General features: G+C 44.4%; 1 protein-coding gene across 1 annotated transcript in view; it reads left to right on the top strand.

The window, feature by feature from the left end:
* Positions 1–18,743, top strand: part of CACNA2D2 (calcium voltage-gated channel auxiliary subunit alpha2delta 2) — a 199,559-nt gene that overhangs the window by 21,307 nt on the left and 159,509 nt on the right. The window contains 1 exon segment of the mRNA XM_030458167.1: positions 1,960–2,041. Coding sequence (XP_030314027.1) covers positions 1,960–2,041 — 82 coding nt within the window.

Below are 18,743 nucleotides of genomic sequence, written 5' to 3' on the forward strand. Positions count from 1 at the left end.
GATATTTTTCCTCTGGTGGTGTGGGTGTTCCTGGGGGGAGCTGACACAGGCAGGTGTCATTGAAATTGAGGATCTTGCACAAAGCTGGAAATTAAGGGAGGGTGTCAGTTCTGTAAGTCCACAGCAGGGTTTCTTGGGCCTGTGTCTGAGTATGAGCATATAACTGATTTTTTTTGTTCACTGGACAAACTGAAGGAGGGGAAAAAAAATAAAAAAGCAGTTTTGGTGTTTCACAGTGTTTGTTTAAATTAATGGCTTGCACTAATTCATTAATTCTGAAAAGAATTCAGAAGATTTATGGATAACTTTGGCAATCTGAGTAAATCTTTGATGGCAGGTAGAATGTTTGGCTGACAAAAGGAAATCAACACACCAACCCAAACTCTCACTCAGCTCTCTTACCCACTATCTTTACAGTGTCAGTCCCACTGAATGCTTCACTTTCCCTTCTTTGGCAGGCAAGTGGGTTTGCAGGTGTCTTCACCCATATCCTTTCCTGGATTTCCTCTCTCCCCAGCCAGGCCCCCACTGAAGAGACAGCGTTCCATCTGGGAAATAGCATAACTTACAGTGGAAAACTGGAAAGATTTGGTGTGTGCAATTAAATCTTGTTTTCATCCCCAGCCTTGTATATTATTAGCTGGCATGAATTGTGCCCGTGTGAGTAACAGGCGTCTGTCTGCCAGTCCCTCCTTCTGTCTCCTTCCCTCTCCCTGCCCTTCACAAGTGATTTTTCAGCTCTATTCTGCCTTTCATCTCTGGCATCTTTCTGCTGTGATATTTCTGCCCAGTGTTTGGACCGTGTTGTATAATTCAGAGTCCTCCATGGCCTTGCTTCTTAGTTGGGTTTCTTTGCTCCTTGATCTCCCAGAGGGTCCCGGCTGTGGGTTTGAGGGTGGTGGGGGAGTACGTGTGGGAGACATCTCTCTGCATGAAGAATGAAATGTCTCTCTGAGCCCAAGCAAGGTGTAAAAACCTCCTCCCTGGCCTTCCACTCCTTGTGCTTCTTCTCTCCTTTCTCCAGTGTAATGTTAAAGGATGGATGAATCTGTGGAAAAAGCAGCTCCCACGGTGCTGGATGGTGCTTTTCCAGGTCAGATGGGAGATTGGGCATTTGCGTGACCAGCGGCTGGAGTCAGGAAATCTCATTAAAAGAAGGAGAGCTATCAAGTTCTGTGGATTTAGTGGAGGGTTTTTTGTTGTTGTTTTAACTCAGTGTTGTTGCTCTAAGCAGAAATCTGTGCAGTTGGGTACATGAGAGGGTGTTGTGCATGGAAGGGCTGGCAGCCACCTCCTCTGCTGTACAGGGACCAGGATGAAGGAGATAGCACATGGCAGCTCCTGACCCTTCCCACTGCCCCAGGAAGCAGCTCTGCCCATGGGCAGAATCAGTGCCCAGCTCAGGTTGGGCTTAGCTGCAGGTGCAAAGCAGCTGAGCCCTTGGGCACTTGATGCCCTCTGCTTGGCTCCTGGCCCTGCCTGGGTCCTTTCTGCTGAGCTGCAGTAGGACAGGCACCACTGGTCCTGCCATGGTTTGCTCTGCCCCAGAGCCTTGCTGAAGCAGTAAACTGTTCTCTGTACTCCACAACACTTCAACCTTGTTAATCACTGTAGGCTTAAATAATTATCTGCTGCAACTGTTTATGTGAGAAGGAAAAATCCAAACAAACATGCATTATGATTTTGGTTGTACTTTTTCCCCCCTTTTCTCTCTGTGTTGCCTTGTGCACAAATTTTGAAGTCTTGAAGTTTGCAAGCTGCCCCAGCTGTAATTCTCCAAGCCACTTGTTCTTCATCTGCCTGCCCTTGGTGCTGCAGGGAGGGAGCACTGAGCTCAGCTGAGGGCCCCCATCTCCTCCCTCTCCCTTCAGTCACCTTGCTTGTCTGCCAAGTGCCAGGGCTCTGACTCTTTCTTTCTTTCTCTCCCTTTCTCTTTCTCTCTGTCTCTGTCTCTTGCAGTATGCAGTACTGGGCCAGGAGGCTGGAGCAGGAGATTGATGGAGTGATGAGGATATTTGGTGGAGTCCAGCAGCTCAGAGGGGTAAGCTGTCTGTCTTTTACCTGTGCTTCCTTTCTTGTGGCAATGAATGTTCTCATCTGCAGAACTCACCTGTATGAACAGTTGCAGTAAGTCACCCCCATGGCTTGTTCCATGTGCAGGGTCCTGGCTGGCTGTGCTCCTGGCTGCTGCTCAGTTTGATGCATTTATTGAGTGTGTGGGAGCCAGTGTGATTTGTACCTGTCTGTCTCTCGGGCTGCATGTCACTGCTATCTGAGCATGTACCAGTGTTTTTTTTGTCTATATGACACACAAAATGCATCTTAAATCCAAATAACCTTTCCTCCAGGGACTGCAGGTAGTTTTATTTGTGTTTTAATTTTAAACTTATGTTGACAAAGCAGGAAATGTTCAGAGGATAATTTGACTAGCCCTTGGAAGCCCTTTGGTTTTAAATCTACGTTGCAGGTAAAACTGTGTAATCCTTGTTTGGCTTCTATTTCTAAGTGCACAAAACAAAACCTGGTTACAGATGCTGTCATCTGGTCCCTGACTTAGCATGGATGCAGATGGATGCGGGATGCAGAAGCCACATCTCCTCCTTTCCTGGCAGCAGTGCCCTGGGTTGGGCTAGGGCAGTTATCAAATGGTTTTGTCATGATTTATCAGGCTTGTGGATCAAAGGGTCTTTGAGACCTTCCCAGTTTCCTCTTGCCAGTAAGACCCTGTTTCCCTTTCCCAGTACTGCTGTGCTGATTGGTGTTTTGAAATGGAATAGTTTGAAATTAGGCTTATGGTTTAATTTGTAGTAAATGGACTTCTCTAGCATGATAAATATGTTATCCCAGAAAAAAAGCATGGGGTGTATTTGTGTTTCCTCATGGCAGTGGCGTGTTCTTCTCAGATGCCATTGATTTATGGGCCTCCTTCTGTCTGTCTTACACCAGTAGCTATACTGATCTGAGCAGAATTGCTCATGTTTTATGCTGTAGGTTATACTCCATTGCCTAAATAAAGAAGTTGAATATTTTCTTTCAAATCTTTTCTTTTAAATGCATTTTAAAATGAGTGTAACTGAAGGCTTGCATTCATCCATTCATTCACATTCATAGTTGGGCTCTAGAATGGTGTATCTGGGCTTTGCTTGCATTCATTTCTTCCAAACTTCAACTAGATTGATAGAAATGCATTAAAAGCTGGTACTTATACACTACTTTGGTCTTGACAAATATTTTTTGTTGTATCTGTGCATTTATGCAATGCAGTTTTGCATGTTGGCAGGACCTTAGAATGAGAGCCAGGGATGCAAGTTTTTCAGGCAGTGCAGAGGCACAAAAGCCAGCATACTCTTGAGCAGAGAACACTTAAAAAACCAGCCTGCTACTCTATTTCACAAATGTCCTCTCTCCAATTTATTCTTATTAGCTTTGATTTTGCTCCCTTGCATGCTAAGTAGGTATATCATGTAATTTTTTAAATGCCATAATTAAATAGAAATTACACCTCCAATTTGCCAGCACTTGACTCCTATTGGCCAGTCAGTCAATTACAGGTAAGAGAGCTTCCCACTTTTTCTGTTTAATTCTTCTGATAGATCATAGTGCATCACTGTAATACCAGATCAAATGACTAGAGAGGATGTTTTGAAATCTGTTTTGGAACCTTCGTGTGAAGGGAGGGAGCTGTGCACGACTTTGTGAATGCATAAACCACCCGGAGCCAAAAAATGAGCTGCTGAAAGTTACAACATCAAGCCATTAAAACAAAAAGAAGAGGCTGTATGTGGCTCTCCAGAAAAGGGGAGCTTGAGATGTGGACCTCAGGTTTGATTCATAAGTGGAATATCAAGTGAATGGCAGTGAAGGACCCCACCACTTGCTGGTGCAAAGTGGCATTGCTACGCTGATGCCAAGTGGCACAGGGTGCTGTGTCCTGAGGAACTGGGGCTGTAGTCTCAGGGGGTCCTTGTGCCCACTACTTGCACACAGGGTCACCTGGGCAGCAGTATGGCAGCTGCTTAATGTCATAAAGTGGTTCTGAAACCCACTCTGAGACATGGATTAGAAAAAAAAAAATAATTATATTGTGCTGCAACCATGCTTGAAATTTAGAGGGTGGCAACTGATTCTTATGAGTGTGTGTTGGTGGGGGTCTGTTGTGCAGGCAGTGGGTCCCACTGGCAGCTCTCATGGGTATGTGTAGCAACTGGGATGGTGCTGTACCTAAAATGAATGTTTTCTTTCCAGATCAAGCCTCCCTATCATACTGACAGACTGGCAAATAATAATAATAAAAATACCCATCTCTGAGGGTTTTATGGTTTACTCATGACTTTTTTCCACAAGTTGCTGTGAAAGGATGTGGACCTGTTCCTTGGTTATTGACTGAAATCATAACTGTTGTGGCATATGAGGCATGAAATTTATTGTCAGAAATACGGTGTCCAGGGACATAACTGCTGAGTATTTTGTCTTGCTGGAGTGCTGCCCACCCAAGAGTGATTCTTACTTTAACTCATCAGCTTTTTCCTTGAGTTGAGGTACTAAATGTCAATTGTCCCTGCTTCCCTTCTCTCCTGGAGGGTGGACAGGCAGTCATCTCATCTGCTCCCCCTGGGCAGCTTATCCAAGCTCACACCATTCAGATGCTTCTTTGCTCAAGTGGAGCAATTTTCTGCAGTAGTTACAGAAGAGGGTGAGAAGCTCTGAGATGCAAAGGGTTGTCACACCAGGGATTTGCCATTCAGCTGTGAGACACCACCTAATTTCTTTCCTGAAGTCCAGACCTTGAAAACACCAAAGTTCCAATGTCCCTGTGGGCTGGGCTGGCTGTGACGGGGCTGCATGTACATAGGAATGTTGTGGGCTTAGGGCTGTAGGGAGGACCAAGGCCTTGCTGGGTTCTTTCTTTGCCCAGTGAAATCAACACTCTGGGTCCCTGTGGTGCAGCATCATTGACTGGCTGGCTGGCTTGCTCCCAGGGGGCCTTAAAACAAATCCCAGCACTCAGAGTTATGGCATGTTGCTTTGCCTCTCTGTCCTTGTCTCCCTTGTGGCTCACCAGAGGTAACTGAGAACACAGATCTTTGCTGATTTTACTCTAACTGGCACAATGGTATGTGGAACCCTAAAAAACTAGCTGAATGGGTTGAAAATCTTGAAATAATTCTGTTCTAGAATGACAAATACTACACACAGAAATCCAACTCCCCAAAGTTTGTTCTTTTTCTGTTAGTGACTTACTTCATAGCTGCAGTGGGCTCTTCATCACTTTGCAGGACAAGAAAATGTTTCTGACCTTTCCTGCTACACTGCACTCAATTTCTGTTACTTCCAGTGTTTCTGGCACAAATAAAAGTTGTTTAGTCAAAAGTTGAAAAAATTGTTGTTTCCAGCCTAGATGGTTTATTCATGTTGCAAAACCTACTCCAGGGTAGTTTCTTTTAGTTGAAAGAGATTTCCCATGCTGGTTCATCCCTGTCCTGATCTACCAGTGTCTTGTTGTGCCAGCACTCATGGTGGGACTGATGGCAGCAGGGCCACATGTGCGGCTTGGGTTTGTGCCTCGTTGAGCAGCTCCCCTGGATGTTGTGTTATCCTTTTCTGGATAGCCAGGATGAATTTGAAAGTCTCCTCTGGATTGTTACCTAAATTGTGGTTGATCCTGTGTCTCCTGGGGTCAGACTGTGTCATTGTGTTCCTCCAGTTCCTTTTGTCTATGGCTGCCTGTTAATGGGATTGGCTCTCTGATGAAATTCACTGAGGAAGCCAAAGCCTTCAGAATGAGAAAGGGAAAAACTGGGCAGTGTAAGTCCTGAGCCCCCTTTTCTGTGCTGCCTTCCTTTCTGCTCTTCTCTCTGGCTCTTTTGTGTGACTGGCAGATACAGATACTGCTGGCCTGGTGGTGACAAAACACCCAGTCCTTAAAGGTCCAGATGGCCCCAAACCTGAGCCTAAGGTAGTAGATGGTAAGCAGTCTCTGGCAGAGCCGGGCAGGCAGTGAGGAGCTGCAGGAGCTGGGTTTGTCCTCAGCACGTGTGACTGCATGGAAAGGAGGAACAGCCCAGGGAAAGGGGAGACTCACACTGTGCCCTTTGGGATGCAGCCTGCTACCCATAAGGGCTTTGCTGAACATAGCACAGCAGAAGTGGCTGGGCTTGGTCCTGTAATCAACATCTTATTTTTCACATCAGTGGATTTTTTATATCTCAGTCTTCTTGCTTGTTAACTTGTTCTGTTTTATCAGCTTTGTTTTGCCAGCTTGGCATTTCTGCCTGGAAGAAGTGCTGCTGTTCATTCATCTGGTATTTTGTGAAAGGGAAGGATAAATCCTGCTGGCCAGTGCTTGGGCAAAGTGACCAGGATCTGTGCAGCCATCCCCACCTTTTTCCCCTCACAGCAGGGCCTGCAGCCTGCCTGTCCTTTCTGCTCAGTGCTGCTTCTCTGAGATGTCACTTCTTGTTTTCAAAGCATTGCCATCCTTGAGCTGAGGCAGCCACAGGTGAGGAACTGTGCTTGAGCTGTGCACAAATAGCAACTTGGATTTTAAATGATGAAACGCTAGCAGATCTGAGGAGCGTAAGTGGCATCCACCTTCTGTATTTCTGCAGTCACTGACACTCCTGTGATGGGGTCTCTGCAGTACTGTTTCACCAGGCTGTTAGAGTGTGTCCCTTACAAGACTTGGTACAGAGAGTGAGAGACCCTTTAGTGCCAGCACTAGGATGTAAGACATGCTCTTATCAAAGGAACTGTCAAGGTTTTCTGCTCAACTTTTTTCACCTTGGAAGACTACTGGCACAATAGTGACATAACCTAGATCTTCCAAGTAGCTGTGGTATATTACATGATGTTTATTTTGCTCTTTTGTTTTCTCTGGGTATAGAAACACTCACCTGGTCATATAGTAGAGCTGGAGAATTTAGGGTGTGCTTAGGAAATTTGAAATGAATGATGCTAGAGAGTCATAGCCCCTGGAACAGTGCTCTGCCTGTAGTGTCTGAGGAGCACATCTGCTCCCAAAGGGCTCTGTGAGATGTGCTGGGTACTTGCAGAAGGACAGTGAAGTGGTCGTTAGACATGGCAGAGTTGGGAATAATGCTAAGTTTTTGATATTTAATCTAGTACCATAATCTACCGTTTGGACTTAAAAACACTGTAGCAGAGTGCATCTGGTTTTTCCTTCTGTGAGGAGTCAGCTGCAGGCTCTGGAGTGGGAGATGAGTGATGCCCAGGGACTGCACTGTCCTCAACAGAGTTGAGAGAAGGAGTTTCAGCCCCAAGCTTGGGCAACACACAGAGCCAGCTGCTTATGCTGCAGCAGCTCTGAATGCCTGCCTGCTTCCAAATGCTGTGATGGAGAAAAGTCCTAACTGAGTTTTCCAACAGCTGGTGCCTACTGGGGACAGACCGGGACTATGGACTTTGTATCCCAGTGAAGTGATGTTTCTATGCTCTTGGTTACAAGAGCTCCATGCTCTCGGTTCCCAAGCCCTCATGCATTATCTGTCTGATCCTTGCTGTTCCTCTCCCCCTTTCCCTCCCCCTCTTCTCCCAGTGTGCACACAGCCTGCTTCCGCACACCATCGCTGTGCCCTCCCCTGCTCCTCATGTTTGATAAGAGGAAGTGTGTGATGCCAGATAAACACATTCCTGTTCCAAACTGCTTGGGTTTATTTTAATCTGCCTGGGCCGTTCAGCAGCCTCAGCACTCTGTTCAGCACTGAGTGCAAAGCCAACAGTATGTTATCAAGGAGGAGCATTTAAATGTCCTTAGCCCTGCAGCAGCTTGGCTGGAGAAGGGGGATCCTCTGTCACCCTTTGCATGGGTCAGTGTCTGCCATCATTAGCCCCCTTGCACCCATCATTTTCCTTCTCACTCCTTCTCTCTACTAGAGCTGTATTGTATCCATACTGGGAGATGTCAGGGAAACATATGCTCCAGCTTTTAGTACATTTGCATAATTAGAGTAATGTGTATGAATAATTTATAGCTGCATGTGGCTGCTCAGTGTGTGACGTTAGCACCCCTTGCTAAATCGTTTCCAGTGGGTGGTGCAGATCCTGCACCAGAGCCATTGTGCTGATGCAGTGTGCAGCCTGTCAGCAGATGCAGGAGCCCTGCTTTGAGGGATCAGGGTGTGCACATATATATATATATGTGTGTGTGTGTGTGTGTATTTAGCAGAGAACGATGGGCTCTTACAGTTGAAGGGGAAGAGCAGGCTAGAAGTTGGAGAGGCTGATATGTCCTAGACTCTCAGGCCCAAAATTTGCTCCAGTTCTGTGGAAGCTGTGAGTTAAAAAGTTCTGAAATATTTGAAAGCTGAGGCAGGGATTTCTCCAGCAGGAGTCAGGTGTGATTAGTTTGTTAGTTTGTGTGCCAGGTTTGTTTGGTTTTTAAATTACTTTTTCAGATCATAAAACTTAGTGGCTTGCAGGAAGGGGGAATAAACTGGCTTACTCTGTCTCATAGAGCCTAATCTCAATCAGTTGGTCAATAAATAGTAGCTAAGGAGTGCCTGGGCTCACACTACCAGCTCTTAAGTGTGTGAGTTCTCATGCTTCAAAGCCCAGAGTGCCAGGCAGGTCTAAAGGAGTGATCAGAGTGGTTGAATTCTGGTATATGTTCCAAATATAGTTTAAGGTAAAATTATCTGGTCCTTTCCAAATGTCAGAGAACTTTGGCTGGAGAGCACTCTGTAAACTGGAATGAAGTGCAGGCATGAGTATTTACTAGCTCATTAGTGTTATTTACTGGGAAACTGAGGCAGGTGGTTAAGCTGAGCACATCTGTGTAATGAATGTGTGGTGCAGGCTGGGCTGTCCTCTGTCATGTGTAGAGCCAGCAAGTCCTCAGAGGGACATGGATTTAGAAGGGCAACAGGCATAGTAATAGTCCTTAAAACCCATGCTCTGAACCTTTTCACTTTACAGAATTATTTTCTAAAGATAGCACACTTGCAGCCAGTTGGTGAGTTAGCAGACTCAGAGGGGATTGTTGTTTAATTTTTATGGAGTAATTTCTGATTTATACCATGGTCAGTGACAAGTTAATGAGCTCAGCATTCAACAGCCTGATGGGCAGGTGCCTGCATCTCCTGAGTGGGAGATGGTCAGGCATTTTGTGTCCCAAAAACATAGCTGATGGACCAAGCTACTCAACAACCATGTTTGCAAAATCCTCATGAATAGTGAAATTTACAATTGATGGTGTTGCCATTACACAACTGTACAAACCCATGGGAATGGTGAGATTTTGGTCGATGTTTCTGAAAACCTCACTCAGCCACATTGTCCTGCCCCTGACTGAAGAAGCTGGTGTGGTCCCACCTCTGCTCCTGCTGAAATTGTCACTTTCAGACCATGTTTGAAAAAAAAAAAAAAAAAAAGCAAGACAGAATCCCAACCAACCTGCCAGAACTCAGGGTGAATAATTAAGGGGAGATCATTAAAGTTTGCCTCCTTAAAAACATACATATTTTATTCTTTAATGGAAAGTTAATTGTTTTATTATTCTCTCCAGATGGTTCTTCTCCTTTACATTCACAGGGGAATTGAAATAGCCTGGGACTCAGTCTCCTGTGAGTCTCCTGTGAGCAGAGCTGATAACCTAAAATGCAACTATTGCTGATCAAGATACAAAACAATAAAAAATGTAAAACTTATTCCATTGTAGTTTTGGATTTTAAATACAATTTATAGGCTGTAAGTGCCCCCCACCTTGAAATGCTGCAGGCTTCAACCCAATGCTGGTTAATTGCAGCTGTGAGCTTGCGTGTTTAGTGAGCATATTTATTGTTTCTCATTGCAATAGATCACCTTAGACATCTGATGGAAGTAACATGGATGGGCCCCTTATTTCCAGCACCCAGCCACACTGAGTTGTTGGTCTGCAAGGCTTCTGCTGGTTTTAAGGGTGCTTACTTCCTTTTAATTGCTTGGATTTAAAATATTATTGTAAAGGAGGAAAAGTGGAATCTGATATATTAGATCAGCCTTGTCTTTCTCCGTGAAGTCCAGGTTATATCTGAGAGCTTTGTGCAAGACTGAGGACCTGTGCTGTGGTTGATGCTACAATTTGCTGTTGCTTTATGGAAATAAGGCTCTGCTTTGGGAGGTCGCTGCCTCTTGAGAGACTCCACATTGTGGTAACCTTCAGGATTCTGTAGCTTTCCAATATTTGAATCCTTTGCAGCTAACTTGGACAAAGCTGCATCTAATGAGCTTGAGAAAACCTGCACTCTTGTGTCCTAGGGATAAGCCAGGTCATAGTTTGAGAGGTGATACCCACAGCAGAGGGAGTGAAGGGGAAAGGAAGATAAACAGTGTCAGGAGGAAATGTATCAGGAAGGTGATGCTAATGGTTATGGATTCTCCTCTCCCTTCTGTTGCTCCTGGGCTGATCAGTGCCAACTGATGTAAGTAAAGCATCTTCTCTTTGGTATATTTTAGAGAACTTCTTTCATCTCTGAGGATTTATATTTTTTTCTGGTTCTGATTCATTTATTCACTGGGCTTCAGATTCTATTGACTTTTTTCCTTTTTCTGAATGACTGTATGAATATAGGACTTATTTAGTCTGTGTTTTTTCAGCACCTTCCATAACCAGTAGCATAATGGTTTTTGGACACTGGTCATAGTATGCATATCAAATAGTAGGTAAGAGAACTGGGAAAAATCCTGTCTGAATGAAACATCTGATGTGCTTGTGTGAAGAGATGCTGTGAATGAGAGGCACAGCTATTTCTCTCGGGGCAATTCCCTAAATGTCTGGGTGATGTGTCTTGGCCTAGTAGCAGGATCTAGATATTTGTATGTGTCAGAGGAGCTGCTCTAGGGATTGTTTAGGCAGTAGCATTAGTTATCATCTGTTGGATAGCCAAGCAAAACCTTTATTCTAGCTAGGAGGCAAGGATCAGATTTTCAGTTCCCTGCTGTGACTTTAAGGCCAGGTAAATGGAGAAGGAGGAGACAGCAGGGGGTTTATGTGACATGAGGAGCAAAGAAGATTGTAATGGTAAATGTTGGATTACTTCTAAAAACAAGTAGGTCATTGAAGATACCATGGTTGGTGAACAGAAAAAGAAAGAAAGGCAGATTTATTTCTTGTTCTTCTAAAGATTTGTTACACTGTAAAGCTCACTTCATTGCTCAGCATGCTGTCGTTTTTAATTTTGGAAGTTCTTTGTTTCTGTTTTACTCAGTGGTCCAGCAAAGATGACACTGGACCTGAAATTAGGGCCCTGGAATCTTCAAAGGAGCCTTGGTTCCCAGTTCCCCTGGGCACTGTGAGTAGGCTGAGAATTACAGTAATGCTTGTTGGGAACATCACCTGTTGTTTCCTTTTTCTGCTCTAGCAGGGATTTGCGTGTGACTCTACAGTCCTTAAAACAAAATATTTAACATTCACAATGTATTTTGTCTTCTCCTTTTGCAGACTAGCAGTACACAATAAAAACATTTTTTCCTCCATCCCTGCCTTTAAAGGGTGGCTACTTTACATCCCATGATTATTATTTGATATGAGGTATCTACCTACATAAAGAGAGTACACATAACACCTTACAGTGCATGCCTGATTCAGAGTATAAATGATAGCTCCAATTTATCCCTAAACTCTTAGTGTCTTGGTGTTCACTGAAAAAGTAATCATAGCATGATGATACTGTGCTTACATCTAGTGCATTTCATGGCTGATTATTAAAATTACTTGCAGAGAAGTTTGCTCTCACATCTTGGTACAGAACAGAAGGAAACCATTACTGTCTGTTCACTGTAAGTAGGCAAATGGAGGCTCGGGCAAGAGAAATCCTTACCCTGCACAACAGTTCTGACAGGAGGCTGTAGAGGGAATCTGAATGTTAACTCCAAGGCTCATCTTTCAAACGTCTTCCTTCATAACAACTGTTCAGTTTGTCACTTTGGGGTCATTAGGACATCTATTAGCACCGAACAATGCATCCTGGGAGATACAAGTGAGACAGACAAACTTTCAGCTTTTAATTCTCCCTTAGGAAACTTATTCCTGGCATGTTTCACAAGTGGCAGCTCCTTATTTATATTCATGGACTTTTACAAAGTGGTATTTTCACTTTGGCTCTGCCCTCAGCTCCCTCCCATGCCCAGGTGATGTCCCTTCCTTCTTGCCTTGCCTCTGCTGTCACTGACTGTGAGTTTGGAGGGCTGTGCTGCTGCTGCTGCAGAGCCCAAGCAGCAGTTGATTGGTAGCTTTCCCTCCTCCTTGGATGTGTGCTAGCTCTCAAACGACATTTTGAGGTGCCCGAAGCATTCTGTAGAAGAAAATTAATTGGTTTTGACAAACCACAGCAGTCCCTTGGGTGCCTGGGAGTGCAACATTTATTGAAACCAGGCAGGAAATCAAAATGCTCTAGTGTTCATTCACCTCCAGTGCAGCTGTATTAAAAAAAAAAAATTAAAAAAAACATTAAAAATCCTTAACCTTCTCCGGAGTTTTTGCTCTGACATTTGGATCATCCACTAACTTTCTAATAAAACCTCCTTTTTCTTTTAAAAGAGAGTTTAGTGTTCGTGAAGGATGCCAGAATGACAGCCCAGGGAGTAGATGGTCTCTGTTTACCCACAGAGCAAATGCAGCATCAGGGCAAATGTACTTGCCATTGTATTTCCACCTTGACCTGCAGCATCCCAAAGGAGAGCAGGGAATGGCAGTTTTTTGGCACTCCTAGCCTTGGCTTCTCTTCTTACACAACTCAATAAGGAATCAGGCTGCTTCTGCTATTGCAGAACAGTATCAAGGAAGGATTTTTCATCACAGCTGTAGATATAACAACTTTAATGCAAACCTCAAACTGAAAGGACTCTGCTAGCAGAAACCATCTCCTAGCCCCACTCTTCCAGGAGTCTGGCCTGTCTTCCTAACATATTGGTTACAATATGATTCATTTCTGAAACATATGCTGATATCCAGTACAAGTTAACAACCATTCTGGCCTGCAGAAGACAGTTCTACATGTGGAAGGTGTGCTGTGGTGCACAGCCCTGGCTATCCCTGTAGCCCTGGGGATGCCCTTTAGTTGGACACTGCCTTGGGATCTCTGATCTGCTCCTCACAGACTTGCTGATGGGGTCATTAAGGTACCATCAAGTTTGAATTAAGTGTTGGTTCACCTTCAAAAAAATTACAAGCTGTGTTCTCCATACAGCTCTGAAGGCAAATCTGGGAAGCAAAGGTAGCAGTTTGTAAGCACAAGGTGGTTACTGCCCAGGCACAGTCACAAAATGAGGTTGGTTTTGGTTTAACACACAGTGTCCAGCAGTCAGGCTGTAAAGTGATGTGGGATTTCTGAACTGTGCCCTGTTTGACAGGACTGTGGGATCTTTCTACAGGTCTTCTGCTGGGCATCCCCAGGAATGGTGTTAGTAGGGGGAAAATGTGCTTTTATACTGTAGGATTAGGGTTACTACGGGTCCTGGACTGGAAAGAGTACTGGAGCCACTGCAAAGGGCTGGGAAAATGATTTGCAGACAAACTATGTGATGGAGTTATCCAGCCCCTCCAGGTGCCTTGTTGCAACAGATTTGGGGGGTTTAGCAGGGTTTTTTTTCTGTTTGCCACCCTAGGATTTATATGGGCATGGTAGGGGTGAGCACTCTGAGTTTTTTAAATGAGTATCTGGGGAAGCTTTGTTAGGCAGAAGGTCCTTGTGTATGTTCTCAGCAGCTGCAAGTGTTGAAGGGAGGTGGGACCCCAAGATAGGAAAGCAGTGCTGTCCCAAGGCTGTCGGTGTGGTCAGGAGCCCCACGGGTGGACTGAAGCTCCTGCTGATTGCTGGGTGGCAGAGATGGGGAAGCCAGGAGGTCAGGGGAGAGACCTTTGCTTCTGAAGTCCTGCTGTGACCTGGCTCTGTGCAGAGGTGGAGCAGGGGTGTGTGGAGGATGTGAAAGGGACAGATGGGAGAGCAGCCTTGGTAGGTCCTTGAGACAGAGCAGGTAACGTGACTGCGGCAGCGGGCGGAGGAGTGCGAGCGGCTGCTTGCTCTGCGTCATGGGGAGACGGGAGAACTCCTCCAGCAATTAATTACCTCAGCTGAGAAGCTGAGCTCAGTGCTAAAGGTGAGCTGCAGTTGTACCAACAGATATCCACACAGGCTTGATTGTTCTGGCTTAGGACCTAGCTGGGGGCTTGTCTTGGTGGTTGTTCATGATTCGCTTTCAGAAGAAGCTCGCAGCTTGTAGGAGCATTGCCTCAAAAGCCCAGGGATGCAGGAAGACAGAGAGGGGGTCATCAGTGATCCTAAATGCATCTTGGGCAGGTCTGGGTATTGTAGGAGAAACACTCAGCTATGCAGTCTGTGTCAGAGTGCTGCTTCCACACTGTCCCACCTGGCTGATGGGTGATCCAACACAGGGAGATAAATGAGTACCAGCCCTCGGGAGAAGGGTTGCATGGAGATGCTGATAGAGATAGGGGTGGGTGAAGTTTGCACTACAAGTGACTGAGTGCTGGCAATGGATGCACAGAGTGGCAGCAGTGCTTTCTGGATTTACTGCATGGGCTCCTTCTTTACCTGTTTCCTCTTCTAATGATTCTGTTTTCTGGCATAACAATGATCTTCTTCGGATATAGGAAACTGGCTGTAGCTGAAATAGTAAATTAACTGCTTTGAAGCTTATGTCCCAGATGTCAGTAGTGATAGATACTGTTGAGTGGTTCTCAGCTAGAAAAGACTTTAAGCGGTGTCATTTTTCATGGGAAAACTTCCCATATGCTTCTCCAAGAGGCTTTTCTGGGCAATTAAGTGACATGCTGTACACAGAGATAACGTGACTTTGGAGAGCTTTTGCATTTCATCTTCTATGACATATTCTACATGCAGCAAAGGTGGTCACCACAGGTATTGCCACTGATCTCTTTTACTTCTACAGGAGCAGGGTTTGCCACCCCAGCTATGGACCTGTGGTGTTTCTTTTTATGAGCAGTGCTGCACTGTGAAGCTGTGATGTGGGAGGATCTATGGAAGAGGGAATCCCATCCTAAAGACAAGGGAGACCACTGAACAGCAGGGTAGGGTACTTAGCCTTGCAGGGCACTAAGGCCTTTCAGATATCTGGGAACAGTGAGACAAGGCTCTGGTCAAGGTTTCAGTGTCACAAGAGTGAAGATCATTTGATGCAACTGAATGTCTTCTTCTTTTCATCTCTTATTTAACAGACTAATATAGCTCTCACAAGGAACATCTGACTATGCAGGGAAAACCAAAGTGTGCTACTGCTCACATCTGGGATAACAGGACAAAGAGGTCTGGGGGAAAACTCAGCAAAAACTGTCATTCTAGAGGCATGCAGAGTCTCTCATAGCTTTTGGAAAAGGAAGAGTACAGCATGGATGGTGAGTTAGGGGGCTTTAATGAAGCTCCCCACAGAGCAGAGAGGACATCATCTGGTAGCACTGGTAGCTTCAGTTAGCTTGGGGACTGAGGTGTGAGCTGCCCTGGCCCCTGTGTGTCTCTGAGCACTGTGCCATCTGCTTTGTTGCCTCCCAGGAGTCAAGCCTTCTTCTCTTCAGGATTTTCTTTGCTTGACTCCTCTGTACCAGCAGCCCTGAAGTTCCTGCTGCTTTGCATTACAGCCGTGTGTCAAGAAATCCCAGCTCCTGGGGTCAAGTGCTAAGTGTTTGCTTCTTTATCAGATATTTACTTTGGAGAATTTCATTATACTGAATCTACGAGCTTTGAATAAATTCACATGCAGTAAATTTATTCTTGTCCTTTTTAAAAGGACTTCCATGCTAGAGAAAATTTTGAAGACCATTTATACCAAAAGCAATTACTTTCCTGGTAATTTTCTGTGTATTTTTGTGCAGATACTGTATTTCTGTTTGACTATGAGCTTTCCCTCCCGAGTGCCACTGCTGTGCTGGAAGTGGTGAAAGTTAGATGCTTGAATTTGTGGTGCCTCTGTGCTTTCACAGATTTGTCTCAGCACTTATTTGAACAAGCTCCACCTGACTGAATAAAGCCACGGGCTGATCTTATCAGAGTCCACTTGTGGTTGCCACAGGTGATGTGGGAGGGGGTTAGTTTTAGTTTTTATGGGGTTTTTTGGCTGGTTTGTGTGGTTTTTTTGACAAGACTAGTGTGTCCTCTTCTGGTTGTTCTTCAGCCATGTGGTAGAGCTGGTTCTATGTGGTGCTGCAGAGGGCACCCCCAAAACCTTGCTTCTCAGTTCTTGAGCATCCAGAAACCATACAGGTAAGCTGAAGTATTGGTGAAAGCAGCTTGGTGTGCTCTGGCATAACAAACAAACCTGTAAAAATCCATCTGCAAGTAACTTTCATATACATGATAGGGACAAAACTGACTTCTCCACTTCAGCAGCTGGTTTGCTCTGGCAGCACAGAGTGATGCCATCTGTGCAGCAGCCTCTGTCTGGGGCCTCAGTGGCAGCAAGCACTTTGTGCACAGGATCTCCAGTGCCTTGTCCACATTCAGAACAAAGCAGATGCAAAAGTAGAAATTTAGGCTGTTTGGTCTGATAATCCAAGTCCTCTCTCCACTGGTTTGTTTTAGACACTGTGCTTCAGCAGAAAAAAACCCACCAGGGAAGTCATTCAGCACCTCTGTGTTGAACAGAATAAAAATACATGGCAGTCCGTGATTAAAAAAGCAATACCTTGGGGCTGAAGATTTGATTTACCAGAATTACTGGTTGAATAGATATTGATGGTGATTACAGGTGTCCATCCTCCAATTGAATGTGCTGTTAGCATTCCCAGAGTGCAAGCATGTGCATGGATCCTTTTAAAAATGGACAAGGGAAAACTGGGGGAATGTGCATAGAAATGAAGCATGTTCATACTAAAATTCAGGAGGGTAGAATATAATTGCTTTTTTCCCAACAGGAGTTGCTCATTAATGGGACTTGTTTCATTTAGAAGTGCCTCATTGACTGATTTAAAAAAGGAAAACAAACCAAAACCTTAAAGAAGTATAGGTCTGTGTTTACTTGCAAATTCTATATTCATGCTTGATAATTGGTTTTTGGGGAATCACTGACAGTTACAATGCATGTGTCTACCTGTTGCATCAGAAAACAAAAATTGTTTTTCAAGAGGAAGTTAGGGGGGAAAAATTAATTATAAGCTATTGCTTTTGTAATGTAGAACACTTGGGCTCAAGCACAAATCTGAAATTAAAAAAATCTTGTCATCTCTACAGCCCTCAAGATCCCAGACTAAACTTGGTGGCTAGCTTTAACCCTTCTGATAGGCTGAAGAGAAAAATTGTGTGCTTTCAGATTACTGCTATCATGAGGTGGCCCAAAACCATTCATCTGAGCATTTCTATGGTGTGAGAGCATTGTAGAGCTTTCTGGGCTGTTTGTTATCGAAGTAAGCCTCTTGCATTTGAAAGAAATACATCCCACTTGATTTTTGACCTTTTTTTTTCTGGCATGGCATTTGGTTTAGGATTTCATGTCAAATAAAAAATTTATTTCTGGATCAGTAGGTCTGTGAAGTTTCAGTCAATCCAGACAGGGCACAAACTTGAGCTGATTTGCTGGCAAAAGGAGGAAAGACTTGGGTGGTTCAGGTAGAAAGTAGTTGGTCAGGACATGGGTGCTGGCTCCTGTCTCTCTCTTGAAGCCCTTCTGTGAGCCTGGGTAGCCCCTTGATCTTCTACATATGCTTCATCCTCATGTAGAAATATGGAAAAATGATGAAAATTAAAATTGTTTTCTCTCACACAGAGAAGATTTCCAAAATCACATTGAATGAATGTTAGGAAAACCCACCAAAGAAAACCTAGGGACAAATTGCACACTATTGGCTGTTTTTAAGAGGATACTCAAAGAAAACTAAGCACACTGTGAGTGCTTGGTAATAGATGTTTTCAAGTTGACACTCAATAGGTAGAGATTAGCCTGAACTGAAAGTAATGAAAATTTTTGGGCACAACAGGGCTTTGCACTACTTTACTAGAAATCCCCAAAAAGTACATTTTAACAGATTTCTGGTTTAAGCTTGTCCACTATTATAACACTTGGAGATCCAGCAAACCATGGAAAAATCACACCTGTAAACTCACTAAAATCTTTGTGAAGTTTTTTTATCCTGCAAAGCTTCTAAATGGAGGTTTAAGGCTCGAGGTGCTTCTAGTTGTTGCAGACTGCCTCAGCTTTAGTTATTTTTCTCCAAAGAGGGTGCAGAAGTGAAATTGATGCAGTAATGAAGGGTGTCCCTATTTTCTAAGGGTCTCAAGAGCAGCTGAGGACAAACATTAGCCTAAGAAGGTCTCTGGGGGTTGGCTTTGATGGAGGTAATCTTTCTTGTAATGCCATTGCTAATGTGGATCTCTGTTAGCTGTATGTAATAATGTCTTGCTCTATATTTGTTCTGGTACATCTCTGGGGCTGCTTGTATGTGCTGGAGAATATTTACTGTATTTCTTTCTTCCCATCTGTTTTGCCATGGTCTTATACATATCTATTGCAGATCTGTTCTTTTCTAAGTGTGTGGTGTTCCTCTTAGTTTTCTCACTTACCCTTTACAGCAGGTTTTTGTTTGTCTTCTCCCTCAGCTCTCCTGCTCTAAGCATTGCATTGAGGGTACCTCAAAGGACAGTGGCAGTTCCTGCTCATACTGTTGGCAGTGTTGAGAAAGGGGGGGAAAGGAATGGAACAGCAATGGTTGCCTCAGTGTCTGATTCTCACTGGTGGCTCCTGGGCAGATATGTCTGTCTAAAATGCTTGAAGGAATTCAA

Source organism: Calypte anna, chromosome 12, assembly GCF_003957555.1.
Source record: "Calypte anna isolate BGI_N300 chromosome 12, bCalAnn1_v1.p, whole genome shotgun sequence".
Lineage (NCBI taxonomy): Eukaryota > Metazoa > Chordata > Aves > Apodiformes > Trochilidae > Calypte > Calypte anna.